Source organism: Raphanus sativus, chromosome 9, assembly GCF_000801105.2.
Source record: "Raphanus sativus cultivar WK10039 chromosome 9, ASM80110v3, whole genome shotgun sequence".
NCBI lineage: Eukaryota > Viridiplantae > Streptophyta > Magnoliopsida > Brassicales > Brassicaceae > Raphanus > Raphanus sativus.
Window position 1 is genome coordinate 15423612 of NC_079519.1, and position 13829 is coordinate 15437440.

At 44.5% G+C, this 13829-nt stretch overlaps 2 protein-coding genes across 2 annotated transcripts in view; both read right to left on the reverse strand.

Annotated features, from left to right (window-relative positions):
* The window catches only part of LOC108850566 (uncharacterized), a gene marked incomplete at its 3' end in the record, with an annotated part of 40805 nt that extends 36110 nt beyond the window's left edge, over positions 1-4695 (reverse strand). The window contains 8 exon segments of the mRNA XM_056994805.1: positions 46-758; positions 1570-1762; positions 1807-1857; positions 1973-2964; positions 3091-3264; positions 3325-3416; positions 3419-4412; positions 4414-4695. Coding sequence (XP_056850785.1) covers positions 46-758; positions 1570-1762; positions 1807-1857; positions 1973-2964; positions 3091-3264; positions 3325-3416; positions 3419-4412; positions 4414-4695 — 3491 coding nt within the window.
* Positions 4696-5023: 328 nt separating this feature from the next.
* LOC108850565 (uncharacterized) lies at positions 5024-8515 on the reverse strand. The gene is made up of 3 exons (XM_056994806.1): positions 8382-8515; positions 6672-7136; positions 5024-6518 (listed from the first exon to the last, which is right to left on the reverse strand). Exons 1-3 carry the CDS (start codon positions 8513-8515, stop codon positions 5024-5026), a joined length of 2094 nt encoding a protein of 697 aa, XP_056850786.1.
* Between the last annotated feature and the right edge of the window lie 5314 nt (positions 8516-13829).

Sequence of the window (13829 nt, forward strand, 5' to 3'; positions counted from 1 at the left end):
TAAGTTTGGTAAGCCACTGAATAGAAGCTGCCTATCTTCATGAACTCTAGCATCTCCTTTACATCATCATCAAGATACAACGCCTGTAAGATGGACCTGTCCACAAATCTTGTTGGAGGCCAAGCAATACCTTTCCTCATTTGCTCCACCAACTCAGCTTCTGTGGGTTTCTTCTTCCTATCTCTGCCAGCATTGAAGTTTTTCCTCTTGGGAGGGACATGATCCTCATCACTGTCTGGAGAGGGATCCTCATCACTGTCTGGAGAGGGATCCTCAGCTTTTTCACTGTTACTCTCTTCAACCACTGGTCTTTTGCCCTCTTTCTTATGCTTTGCTCTCAACTTCTGATCCTTAAGGACTTGTTCTTGGTGCACCTCCTCACAAACTAACTGAGAAGTGGGCCGCTTGGTAGGTGGTTTTGGCTGTGGTATTGGAACTTGAGTTGAAATGGTAAGATTAGCTTCTTGGTTGCTTTTCTCCAATAAAAGAGCTCCTCCACCTTGAACCCTTGGCGCTCTTGCTTTCTTGGGAGGGGCTTGCTTGTGAGCAATGTCAGCCGCACTCTCATCAGCAGCAATTCTTTTGCCATCTCTCTTGGCTTGTGTTTTCTTCTTGAGCATGGCTAAAGCTTGCTGCCTACGTTCCTCCTCGGAACCAGGTTGTGAACCCAACACTTTCCCTGTTCTAGCAGTCTCTCTCTCAGCATTCTTCCTCTTCTCAGTCTCTATCTCTGCTTGAGTTTGTCTTGCCATTGGTACCTGAAAGAGTAAAACCTTGGAAAGGAGTGAGCAAAGGAAAGAAAAAAAATTCTCAAAGAGAGAGACATGATCAAAGCTAAAGAATTCAGCTCTAGAAAACCCAATTAAAAAATAATAGCTAAGCAAAACAAGAGTTGTAAACTGAATTAGAGGATCCCATGTTCAAAATTCAAATTTCTTTTTTTAATTGATTTCTTTTTTTTTTTTGAACAATTAGAATCTCTAATCAGCAAAACTCTTGATCAACCACTCTACAGCACGAAATCAACCTTAAATCTAAGTTCTCCACCAACTTAGCATTCAATCTACTCCAAGAATATCCTAAAACAAGTAATTTTTGAAAAAAAAACCCCCAAATCTCATGAACCCTAATTTCTCAAAGTTCAAATTAATCTCAATTCCACCATGAAATCAACTACCCAGCATGATATATAAGCTTTCCCTAGTCTATTTTACAAGAATCTAGCAAGAAAAAGCTCAAATTTCAACTTCAAATTTTTAGGGTTCATGAGAGTTACGAATTTGAACTTAAAGAACTCATACCTTGCTATGGATGATGGAAAATGAAGAAAGGATTCAAGAAAATAGACTAATGGGAGAAAGACTTTGATTTAGGAAAAAGAATGTATTGATTTGGTGGAGATTTGAGTGAGATATGGTGTTTTTGGTTCTTGGAGGCTAGAGAGGTTTTTAGATTTGTGAAAGATGAAGAAATGAGAGGAAGAGGTCGAAAATTAGGTTAGGAGGGGGTTTTGGTTCGGGTCGGGTCGTGGGCATGCGGGTCTGGGTCGAAAAAGAGAAGAAAACTTACCTGGACGCGGGTCGTGGAGCGAGAGGCGGGTCTGAAGCGGGACGCGGGTTGGAGCGGTACGATACCAGCAGGCTGTCCTAACGGTTTCGCGCCCGGGTACGCGACTCTGGTCTCATTCATCCCGGTCCAAATGGACCTGCTCGATCTGATCTTTGCGCCCGGGTACGCGACTCCGGTCTCGTCCATCCCGGTCCTTTTCAATTTTTTTTTTAGCTAACCTTTCTCTTCAACCCATACCAGACTAGCTTCTTGTCTTCTCTATCCATGGTTCCCATTCTCCAAGGTTCACTTCACTTCAACTCGAAAAAGAAATCCTAATGCAATATTTACAAGGATAGACATGGGACTTCCTCCCAAGTGAGCTTGTTTAAAGTCTCTAGCTTGACTTTGCTTCTTTTGAGACTAGGTTGAGGTGGGTTCAGAAAGTGGAATTGAGAATCCATCTTCCTTTGATGTAGTACCCAAATAGAGCTTCACTCTTTGTCCATTCACTGTGAACTCTCCTCCATTCTTATCCCAAAGAACCACTGCCCCATAAGGCTTAACTTCCTTGATCTTAAAAGGTCCATACCACCTTGATTTGAGCTTCCCTGGAAACAACTTCAGCCTAGAGTTGTAGAGGAGTATCTGATCATCTGCTCTTAACTCTCTCTTCAAAATGTTCTTGTCATGAAAGGCTTTGGTTCTCTCCTTGTAGATCCTTGAGTTCTTAAAAGAATCCATTCTAATCTCATCAAGCTCATGAAGCTGAAAAAGTCTCTTTTCTTTTGCACTCTTGATGTCAAAGTTCAACAATTTCACAGCCCACAATGCCTTGTACTCAAGTTCTACTGGTAGTTGACAAGCTTTCCCATACACAAGGTTGAAAGGGGTGGTTCCCAATGGTGTCTTGTATGCTGTCCTATAGGCCCAAAGTGCATCATCAAGCTTGTCTGACCAATCCTTCCTCTTGGCTCCCACAATCTTCTCCAAGATACCCTTGATCTCTCTGTTAGAGATTTCAACTTGACCACTGGTTTGAGGGTGATAAGGGATTGCAATCTTGTGTTTCACTCCATTCTTCTTGAGAAGATTCTCAAAAAGTTTGTTGATGAAATGTGAGCCTCCATCACTTATCACCACTCTAGGAACTCCAAATCTTGGAAAAATGATGCTCTTAAACATCTTCAACACCACTCTTGAGTCATTTGTAGGACTTGCAACTGCTTCAACCCACTTAGACACATAGTCTACATCCACTAAGATGTACTTGTTGCCATAAGAAGAGGGCAAAGGTCCCACGAAGTCTATTCCCCAAACATCAAATACTTCCACTTCAAGAATTGGGTTTTGAGGCATTCCATTCCTCTTTGTGATGTTCCCTCTCCTTTGGCAAGAATCACACCTTGAGATGAACTCTTGTGTGTCCTTGAACATATGAGGCCACCAAAATCCAGCTTGAAGAACCTTAGCCACTGTCTTGAAAGTTGCAAAATGCCCTCCATATGAAGAACCATGGCATTGTTGTAGGATTCCATCAACCTCTTCTTCAGCCACTGCCCTTCTATAGAGATGGTCTTTGCAAAGGACGAAAAGAAAAGGTTCATCCCAATAGTACCTCTTCAACTCCTTGTAGAACTTTTTCTTGGAATAACCTTCAAGTCTTAATGGTTCCTTTCCTGTGACAAGGTAGTTCACAAAATATGCATACCAAGGCTCCTTCTCCTTAGACGCCTTAACCTCTTCAAGCTTCTTGCCCGTTTCACACACTGCAACCACTACCCTGATGGCCATGACCTGTTCCTCACGAAGCCCTTCATCAATGGGGGTTTCACCTTCAATCCTCATCCTAGATAAGTGATCAGCTACTCAATGCCCGGCTTGTCTCTAATCTCCAAGTCAAACTCTTGAAGCAAAAGGATCCACCTCAAAAGTCTTGGCTTAGCATCTTTCTTGGCCAAGAGGTGTCTCAAAGCTGCATGATCAGTGTAGACAATAACCTTTGACCCAACCAAGTAGCTTCTGAACTTCTCAAAGGCAAATACAATGGCTAGCATCTCCTTCTTAGTTGTGGAATACTTCACCTGAGCATCATTCAAGGTTTGGCTAGCATAGTAGATCACATGAGTCTTGCCATCCTTTTTCTGCCCCAAAACAGCTCCAACAGCAAAGTCACTTGCATCACACATAATTTCAAAGGAGAGACTCCAATCAGGTGGCTGAACGATAGGAGCATTGACCAAATTGTTCTTCAGCTCCTTGAAAGCTTCAAGACAATCTGAATCAAAGCTGAAAGCGGCTTCTTTGCATAGCAGCTTGGTTATTGGCCTAGCAACCTTTGAGAAGTCCTTGACATATCTCCTGTAGAACCCAGCATGGCCAAGGAAACTCCTTATGTCTTTCATAGTCTTTGGTGGAGGTAGACTAACCATCACCTCAATCTTAGCCTTGTCCACTTCGATGCCTCTTTCTGAAATCTTGTGCCCAAGTACAATCCCATCTTTGACCATGAAGTGACACTTCTCCCAGTTCAGCACAAGGTTGGTGTCTTCACATCTCTGTAGGACCCTGCACAAGTTGGACAAACAAGCAGAAAACGAAGATCCGTAGACAGAAAAGTCATCCATGAATACCTCCACAACATCCTCAATGAGATCAGAGAAGATAGACATCATGCACCTTTGAAAGGTGGCTGGAGCATTACATAACCCAAATGGCATCCTTCGATAGGGAAAGGTATCATAGGGGCATGTGAATGTCGTCTTCTCTTGATCATCGGGATGTATGGGGATTTGGAAGAACCCTGAATACCCATCAAGAAAGCAATAGAAAGGATGGTTTGCAAGTCTCTCAAGCATCTGATCAAATAAATGGCAATGGAAAATGATCCTTTCTAGATGCAGAGTTTAACTTTCTATAATCAATGCACATCCTATGTCCAGTTACAGTTCTAGTGGGGATCAACTCATTCTTATCATTTTTTACAACAGTGATACCACCTTTCTTTGGAACCACATGCACAGGAGATACCCATTTACTATCTGAGATTGGGTAAATAACACCTGCATCTAAGAGTTTGAGAATTTCCTTCTTTACAACTTCTTTCAAATTAGGGTTTAACCTTCTTTGATGCTCAATAGAAGTCATTGATTCATCCTCTAGATGTATCCTATGCATGCACAAAGAAGGTGATATCCCTTTGATATCATCTAGAGAATACCCTATTGCTTTCCTAAACTTCTAAAGTGCACTCAACAGTTGAGACAATTCAAGTTCAGTAAGCTCACTACTCACAATGACAGGGTAAGTCTCATTAAGGCCAAGGAAAGCATACCTTACACCATGGGGAAGGGGTTTAAGCTCCACCTTAGGCGCTTTGAGTTCATCCCAATCCTCTTGGTGACTGTCCTTTTGTTGAGTGGATGCTGCCTCTTGATGAACCACTTGTTAAAGCGCCTCATACTGATCCTCACTCTCAAAGTGAATCCAGCATCCTTCCATAAGCATCACTTTCCTTGTTCTCAACCACTTGGACTCCTCTATCAACTGTCAAGGCATGCTGTAGAGGATCCTCAAGTGCTAATTCTTCAAGCAGCTCATCAGCTAGAGCTTCCATTTCCTCAATGTAGAAGATCTGCCCTTGGATGGTTGGCCTCTTCATTATCTCATTGATGTCAAAGTGGAGGATGTGCTCCTTACCCAAGTGAAGATCAATCTTGCCCTCCTTCACATTTATAATTTCTCCTGCTGTGGCCAAGAATGGTCTTCCAAGGATCAAAGGATCTCTAGCTTCCTCATCCATCTCTAGCACCACAAAGTCAGTAGGGATTTCACAATTTCCCACCATCACAGGGAGATCTTCCAAAATTCCAATGGGAAACTTCACTGAGCGATCAGCAAGCACCAAGGAGAGTTTGCACTTCTTGTAGTGGCTAAACCCAAGCTTCTTGGCTACAGATCTGAGACTAACACTAGCTCCCAAGTCAGATAGGCACCTTTCAAACATCAGAGGACCAATGGCACAAGGTAGAGTGAAGCTTCCTGGATCTTCTAGCTTCTTAGGGATTGTCAACCTCTTAATGATGGCACTGCACTCATGAGTAAGAACCACCATTCCTTCCATTTCTTTCTTCTTAGCAGCCACAGCATCCTTCAAGATCTTGCTATACTGAGGAACAAGCATGAAGGTATCTATGATGGGCATTGTAATCTGCACTTCACTCATCTGCTTCTCAAAGAGTGCCTTGTACTTCTCCAATAGTTGCTTCTTGAATCTTCCTGGAAAAGGTAACTTAGGCTCATAGGGAGGAGGGACAAAAGAAGTATCTTTTGATGTAGCTCCACCTTGCTTCACTGTTCTCTTCTCCTCTCCAACCTTTCCTTTACCCTTAGCTTCCACAATCTTTTCCAGAATTTCCTCATCAACCTTCTCATCAACAATAACCACCTCATCATCAATGTTGATGGCAACCTCCCCACCCTGTTTCTCACCATCCTTGGTGAGTACTCTTGGAGGCAACTCTTTACCACTTCTCAAAGTGATTGCCTTCATTGTTTCTTTGGGGTTTTGCTCAGGTTTTCCAGGTAGGGTTCCTTGTTGGCGACTAGGCTGAGAGTTCATAGAAGCAAATTGGCTCTCCAAAGCCCTGATCTTGTTGTTCAGCTCTGTGTAGCTACTGTCAATCTTGGAGTGCACTGTCTTGAACTCATGCCCAATATCCTTTGCAACTCTAGACTGAGCTTCCATGATCTGCTTGAACATTGACTCCATGTTTGAATCAGGAGCCTTGGACTGAGATGAGCTTCCTTGAGCTTGAGTAGACTGATTTGTGTTACCAAAACCAGGAGGGACATTTTGCCTTTGCTGATAGTTCCCTTGTTGAGTGGTTTGCTTAGGTTGGTATCCTCCTTGCTGGTTGTTTTGATAAGACCTCGGCTGGTAGTTGTTGTACTGAAAGTTAGGCTCCTTTCTGTACCATGTACCATTGTTGTTGATGAAGCAAAGCTCTTCTTGCCCTTCCAAACCTTCAACCTCATTCACCTTAGGAGGAACCTCTTGACTAGTATCACCAACAAAGCTAACCTGCTCCTTCTTGGATTGGTTTGAAAGAACCAAGTCCAACTTGTCTTGCAAGGATTTGATATCCTTCTTTGTCTTCTTTGTGTTGATCTTGATGGTGCCACACAACCGATTAAAGTTGTCCAAGTGATCTAGAGGATCTTCCAAAGCAAGCCCATGGTACTTGTTGCTTTGGATCATGTTGATCAAGCTTGACTCGATCTCAAAGTTGTTGTTCTCCACAGCTGGTGCTCTAATGCGGGCCCTATTTCCATGGATGTTAGGCTGATCATGGGCACCAATTGCTCTAGCTTGGCGCTGTGGATGTCGTGGTCCAAGGTTGGCAGCTCCTTGACCATCTTCAGCAGCTCTATTTTGAGGCAGGTTCTCCATGTCAAACCCCAACCTCTGAATGTGAGCCTGTTGCTCTTCTTCCCGTCTTCTTCTCACAATCTCCCTCTCAAGTGCAGAAATGTCTTCAACAATGGGAGCAAGGGTTGATGAACCTCTACTCCTCAAGTTCATACACCTGAAAAGCCAAAGAGAGAAAAGAGGCAAGAATCAATATCACAATAAAAAAATAAAAAAGATTTAGTCTCAAGCAAGTGACTAAATCCCAATGTCACAATTAACTTAGAAGTTGGCAACGGCGCCAATTTGATAACAGGATTTTTCTAAGATCCTATTCAAATGTTGAAGTATATGAGATGTCAAACCAATTCTAAGAGAGTATGAAACACTAGGAATGCAAATCCATGCTTAAGCTAAATGCTATCAAGATATGATATGAGATTATACTAGAATAAGACTAGAAATGCAATAAAGCAAGAGACTTTCTTAAGATTATGAGATGAGAGGACTCATGGGATAAGGGACTTAGACCTTGGGTGATCAAACTCAAACTAAGGTGCCAGCTTTCAATCAATCTATCTACCTTAGACCTAGACACAAGACTAAACAAACTCTATCTCTAGATGAATGCTCATTTGCTTCCAAAACTCAAGCATAAAATCTCTTTGGTTGAATGTTTAGGAAGCAATCATTAATAATAAGTCTAATAGCCATCTTAACACCTTTAACAACAAATCTCTTTGGTAGAGTATGTTAAAAGCTTAGGAGAGTTGGTTCAGACATTTCATCAAACACCTTTTGGGTGGGAAATTTCTAGAACTCAACTTTAGAGAGGCCAGCCCTAAAGAAGCATTAAAAACACTCTACTAGCAAGGAATAAGAAGGATCTACATCTAAACACCTTAGATCAAGCCTAATCACCCTTAATCTCCCTAACCCATGAATCCAAAAGTGGATCTACTCACTAATCACCATGATTACTCTTGAACCCATGAGGTCTCCAAGCTTAATCATGTTTAAGAAAGATGAATAAGAAATTATAAACACTCAAGAACCCAAGAAGATGATGATTTGATTCAAGGTAAGAACTTTCACCAAAAGGTTTTGTGTTTCTTAGAGAGAAAATAAGATAATCTCTCCAAAATAGAGATTACAAAGTATTTATACTTAGGTTTAGGGTAAAGAGAGATACATAAGATAAAAGACTAGAGTGCCCCTTGGATAAGGCTAATTAGAACTTCAAAATAGTGTTTAAAATGACCCAAGGTCGAATTGGGTCGAACCGGACCGGTTTGAGAAAACCAGCCTCGACCAATCTCTCACTCAAGGTGCCTCACGCCCGGCTTGTGCTTCCCGGTCCTGCAATCCGGTCCTTGGCTTCACGCCCGGCATGTGCTTCCCGGTCTCGTCTCTCCGGTCTTGCCTCTTCACGCCCGAGATGTGCTTCCCGGTCTCGTCTCTCCGGTCTTGCCTCTTCACGCCCGGGATGTGCTTCCCGGTCTCGTCTCTCCGGTCTTGCCTCTTCATGCCCGGGATGGTGATTCCGGTCTCGACCATTCCGGTCCAGTCGAGTCTAAGAGAGTACTTGCTTGGCTCAGCATCATTCTTCACCTCCTTTTGATCTTTGAACTCTCAAGCACTTCACATCATCTCATAATATGCTCCAACACCTGATAGGGACATATGAATGCAATATGGATCCTAAAGACACTAAGATCTAAGCTATATGATCAAAATGCACAAGATATGAAGGCTAAAACCATGTAAATAAGCAAGATATCAACGACCAGAAATCCTATTTATGTTATTTCTAAGCCATTGTTGATGGCTACACGCTCTTTACGCTTTCTTTTGATTCATTGTTCTTAGTTAGGAGAGAAGGGAGGAACTCCTTCAGAGTCCTCCTGGATCTCCTTTGATTTTGGTTTATTTATCTATTGCAATTACATCTATTCATCTATGATTTATGTGACAACTATCATGTCTGAATAGATGCACCTGTTAGGTTTAGGGTTCAGATAGGTTTGTGGGATTAGCCCCAAACTATACTTGCTAAGTTGTGATATTCATCAAATGGATTGTACCCTATGCTTGTTAGAGATTGGCTAACTAGAGCTTAGATCACTATGATCCTTGATATCTTGCATTATCTGTTTGAACTAGTTGTCTCCTTGGAGAAGAGCTAACCACCCTCTTTGAGACCTAGTGTTCATTATCGGCTCGCGCCTAGGCATATCTAGAAGCCGTCGATCGATATCCCGACAGGTGAATCGATCGGCGCTGAGAAAGATGTATCGCTCGATATCTCTAAAGGATATCGATCGACTCTTTTTCTGGTCAACATTCGACAGTTGAGATCAAAGATCTAGTTATTTAACCAGTGAAACATCACTGATTGTTAAGCGGCTGAGTTCTATAATATTATGCAAACAGCTTGTTAGGCATTTATAGACATTATAATCTCCAATACCTCAATAGAAGCCCCCATCCTTCCATCAACAACTCTTGGTTACATAAGAACAACTACCTTGTTCGCACTTGCAATTTAATATATTTACTATTTTATTTACTGCTTTATAATCTATATACTGTTAGCCTAGCTTAGTCATAACTATTAGATCTAGTGTGTGCCTTAGCTCCTTGTGGATTCGATCCCTAAGTACTGTGGGAACCGAAATTCGCACTGTCGGTTTTAGTTAAGTTTAAAACGTAGGAAAACTAAGTTGACCTAGTTTTCCCCGAGGATCCCGGCTATCTGCTGGGCCACGCACGACAAAGTTAATACGAGTCTAGTTTGAGAATAAATGCGTAAAATAAAGAGAGCAAAAAGAAAGAATCTTATTTCCGAATCTGCGGAGAGCGTTTGGAGAACAGGTCGAGATCTCAGCCACAAGAGCTGTCGATCGTCGCTAGTCTCGAAACCTAGATCTAACCTAGTTGAGTCGCAGCTCGCTAAAAAGGAAATAAGCGCCTAAGTTCTAAGTTGCTCTGGAGTGGTTTTTTTCTCTGATATTGGATCCCCCTTCCTCTGCTCCTAGCTTTGCTTATATACTCCCATATGACGGTCTATTCTTGATGGGCTGAGTCCGCTGCGGGCTGGACTTTTTCAGTTTTCGTCGGCTTTCGCGTTTATCGGGAAAGTTGACATTTATCTTTTCGGAAAGTTGACATTTATCTTTTCGGAAGTTTAACATTTATCTTGCCATGCGAAGATAATTATAAACTGTCGTATCTATCCTTTTAGAAAATTGTAAATGGGTTGTTCGATCGGGTTTGGTCCCTTCCGGGCCGTCTTCCGATCTTTCGCTGTTTTCTACGATTTTCTTTGAAAGAATGCTCCTACTTGGATGTCGAGTCTTTCGGAAGATCTTCGGTCCATTGCTGAGGCACATGGTGTTTTAAGATAACCATCACCGTTTTATACGAAGTCTTCCTGTCCGTTGACGTCTTACGGGTTCTTTGGAATCTTGGAGCAGGAAAAGGAGTTTTGTTTGCGGGATCTCGGAAAGTCGCAAAACACGGATTTCTGGCGACCCGGAGGCCTAGAACTTATGCACGAAGACTAGCCGTCCGATGTCCCGAGCCAGCACGGGGCTAGCAGCCCGGCGACCACGGCCAGCACGGGCGCTAGCCGCCGGCGGCCACGGCCAGCACGGGGCTAGCCGCCCGGCGGCCACGGCCAGCACGGGGCTAGCCGCCCGGCGGCCACGACCGTTACGGGCGCTAGCCGCCCGGCGGCCACGACCGTTACGGGCGCTAGCCGCCGGCGGGCCACGGCCAGCACGGGGCTAGCCGCCCGGCGGCCACGACCGTTACGGGCGCTAGCCGCCGGCGGCCACGGCCAGCAAAGGGCTAGCCGCCCGGCGGCCACGGCCACGTCCGGAGTTGGCTGCTCGGTTCCTTCGGCGTGTGCGTGTTTTTTGCGTTTTTAGTTTTCCGTAGGTCTTTCCTTGTGTAGAAAATGTTTCTAGCAGTTGATCTCGAGATGATTAATCTTTAACTTAATATTTTCCCGAGGTTTCTCGATTAACAAATAGTCTCTCGAGGTTGCTCTAATATTTTTCATGTTTTTCCGAGATTTTCGGACATCGATTTCGTCTTGACCGATTTTGACCCCAACAGTTAGCCCCCCAGCTAGCTAGGAGCCGTAGGGTTTGTAGGTCCTAGCTTGCGGTATGGTTCGTGAGGAAAGTATGGAGACGAAATCGTGTCGAAGGTCGGGGTGAATAGTAAAATTTTTGCCTATAAAGACTTGTGAATCTTTTACCATTCTTACCTCACCCAAGAATCTCAAGTTAATCTCTCTCTTGCAAATTCTCTCTCTAATTTTAAAAAAAGAATGACTTCAAGATCAAGATCCTCGAGGAGGCAGTCTCACTCGTCTTCGGATAGTTTTCATGCCGAGGAAGAAGTTCCGAAGCCCGAGGTTTCAGAGATCAACAGGAATGCGTACTGCGATGCTGTCTTTGGTTCTGATGCTCCCCTTCCCGTGATTCCGATTCCCCGGCGACCTCTGAGGATGCGCAAGGAAATTGACTCGCCGAGCGAAGTATCCCCTGAATATCTCGGAACTCTTCGAGAGTTTTATGAGGTTCCGAAGGGAGTCATGTTTCGCATTCCTCGTGGGAATGAGAGTTCGGAGCATCCTCCGGAAGGTTACTTTACTTGTTACGAGGCGTTCTTGACGCAATGCCGACTGTGGTTCCCAATCCCTGGGATCATTGTTCAGGCCCTCGACCGTTTCGGAATCGCAATCAGCCAGCTGAACGTGCCGGCTCTGGAGAGTTGGCTTGGCGTTGTGATTCTGAGTTACGAGTTAGGGATGGACCTTAGCCCTGCTGATTTCGAAGGGTTGTGGAACTCCAAGACGACGAGCATCAACGGAGTATACTCCATGAAGGCGAGGACCAATTTTTCGGTAATCCATGGAGTCACCTCGCATGCCAAGGATTACGTTGATCGTTTCTTTTTCGTGAGGATAGATGGAGAGTCTGTCGAGGAAGGCTTTCTCCATTTATTCCCGACGGACTGGTTGTACCAACGAGGTAAGATTGTTGCATCCCCTTTCTTAGAATCCGAAAGGCGAGTACTGATCGTGTGTTTTTTTTTTTTTTTTTTTTTAGAGAACAGGTGTCTCGCGCATGTTCCTTCCGATCTCCTGACCAAGAGGGGCATTTTTAGGTCTAGGCCTTGTTCCTGGAACTCCTTCACTCTCGACCGGATTCGAGGGGCGGTCGCGCTTCACCGATCGCGAGGTGGTACGCGGCCCTGTGTCAATGATAGGTCCTACGTTTTTGCCCCTTTAAGGCAGAGGCGGAGGCCTCGTAAGGACAAAGGGATTGCCTTTGAGACTTCGTCGGGGGATGGCGCACCGCCGAGATACGATCCTGGCTTTATATCAGGGAATCATGATGCTCCTCCCCCGGGTGACTTCTTTGATGAACTTCCTCCGGCGTTTTCCCGTGACGAGTCTTTGGACAACAAGGAAAGGGACAAGGTGACTGCGGAGGGTGCTCGCTTGGTCAACGAGGTTTGTTTTTGAAACTTGAGTAAACCCCCTTTTCTTGTTATCTGACCTCGGCTTCTTTGCAGGCCGTGAGAGTGTGGAATGCATCGATCGATGGGAGTTTCCGCACTGCCCGGCTGGCCCGTTTCAAAGCGGAGGAAACGGAAAGGGAATTTGCTAAGTATCGGTTGGAGGTGGAGGAGCAAAATCGCCGGCAAGCCAAGGTCCAGGCTCGAGCCCTCGTTCGTGCGGAAAGGAGCGGACGGAGAAGAGCTGCCGCCGAGCTGAACCGAAGGGCCGAAATTTTTTCTACCGAGTTCGAAGCATACAAAGAGGCTCAGGACTTTGTAGGTGATTTTCGCGAGTGCCGCGGTTCGGTCGGTACCCTCAACAAGATGCAGCGTGAGGACTTCTCTCTCTCCGGCGAACTTGCCACGATGGATGGCTCGATGAGAATATGTGCCAACGCCGAATCCTTTGTTCCTCCGATCGAAGGGAGAATTCGAGAACTGTGGAATCCTATCCAAGTCTCGGAAGATACGGCGGATGTAGGCGAGGGCTCAAATGCAGGCGACGGGGGTGAAGAGGTCGACCAGCCCGACTCTTCGTTCGGAATTTCTCTAACCGACTGTTATGCATTTGATTATAATTTGTGATAGGCCATGTGTGGCCGTTTGTATGTATGTGTTGCGACCCTTAGGAGGTCGCGTGACTTTGTGTTTTTCGGGATCGGCCGTTGGTGGCTTTCGAATCCCTGTTATAAATGCTTTTTGTGAACTGTGCGTTTTGATTTATACTTTCGTCAAGTGTAGAGGGTTTGAATACGTGTAGTCACTTCGCATTCAATCTCTTTTTTTTGTCGCCTGGTCCGTAGGTCACTTTGCAGCGAACGTTAGGTTTGTAAGCGATAAGAGGCAAATTTTGGGATCTCGTATTCTGGATACTTATGCCTATGAGATGTCTTAGATACCAGCAAGGCCGGGTTTAGGGCAAGACCTAGGTCTACTTTCGGACTGAAGCTGTGCGATGACAAATCGGCTTTCGTTTTGCTTGTTTGCGATTTCGACCTGACTCGTACCGTTCTAGAATCTGCGAAGTGCTTATCGGCTTATACGATTCGTTTGGATACGAGTCGAGCTACTTCCTTTACGAAGAGCTAAAAATTTGGATTTTTTGTATAGCGCGCTATGATATCCTTGTCGGATGTAAGAGGACTTCGTTCGAAGCCAGACTACGAATTTGATTGAGTGAAACGTTTCTATGTTTTTCCGTCGGGGCCAATCGACGGAAATGAGTTTTATAGTCGCGGAAAGACTGTTTGATAGAGTTTTTTAGAGTCGCGGACGGACTGTTTGGTAGATTTTT

What these genes read in the sequence shown, in the direction of transcription:
- LOC108850565 (XM_056994806.1), bottom strand. Translation starts at nt 8,515, where the DNA reads ATGGTCGAGACCGGAATCACCATCCCGGGCATGAAGAGGCAAGACCGG. An exon ending in CACATCTCGGGCGTGAAGAG is followed by an intron (nt 7,137 to 8,381) that starts GCAAGACCGGAG and finishes TTGGCTTTTCAG; the next exon opens with GTGTATGAACTTGAGGAGTA. An exon ending in ATCAAATCCTTGCAAGACAA is followed by an intron (nt 6,519 to 6,671) that starts GTTGGACTTGGT and finishes TACATGGTACAG; the next exon opens with AAAGGAGCCTAACTTTCAGT.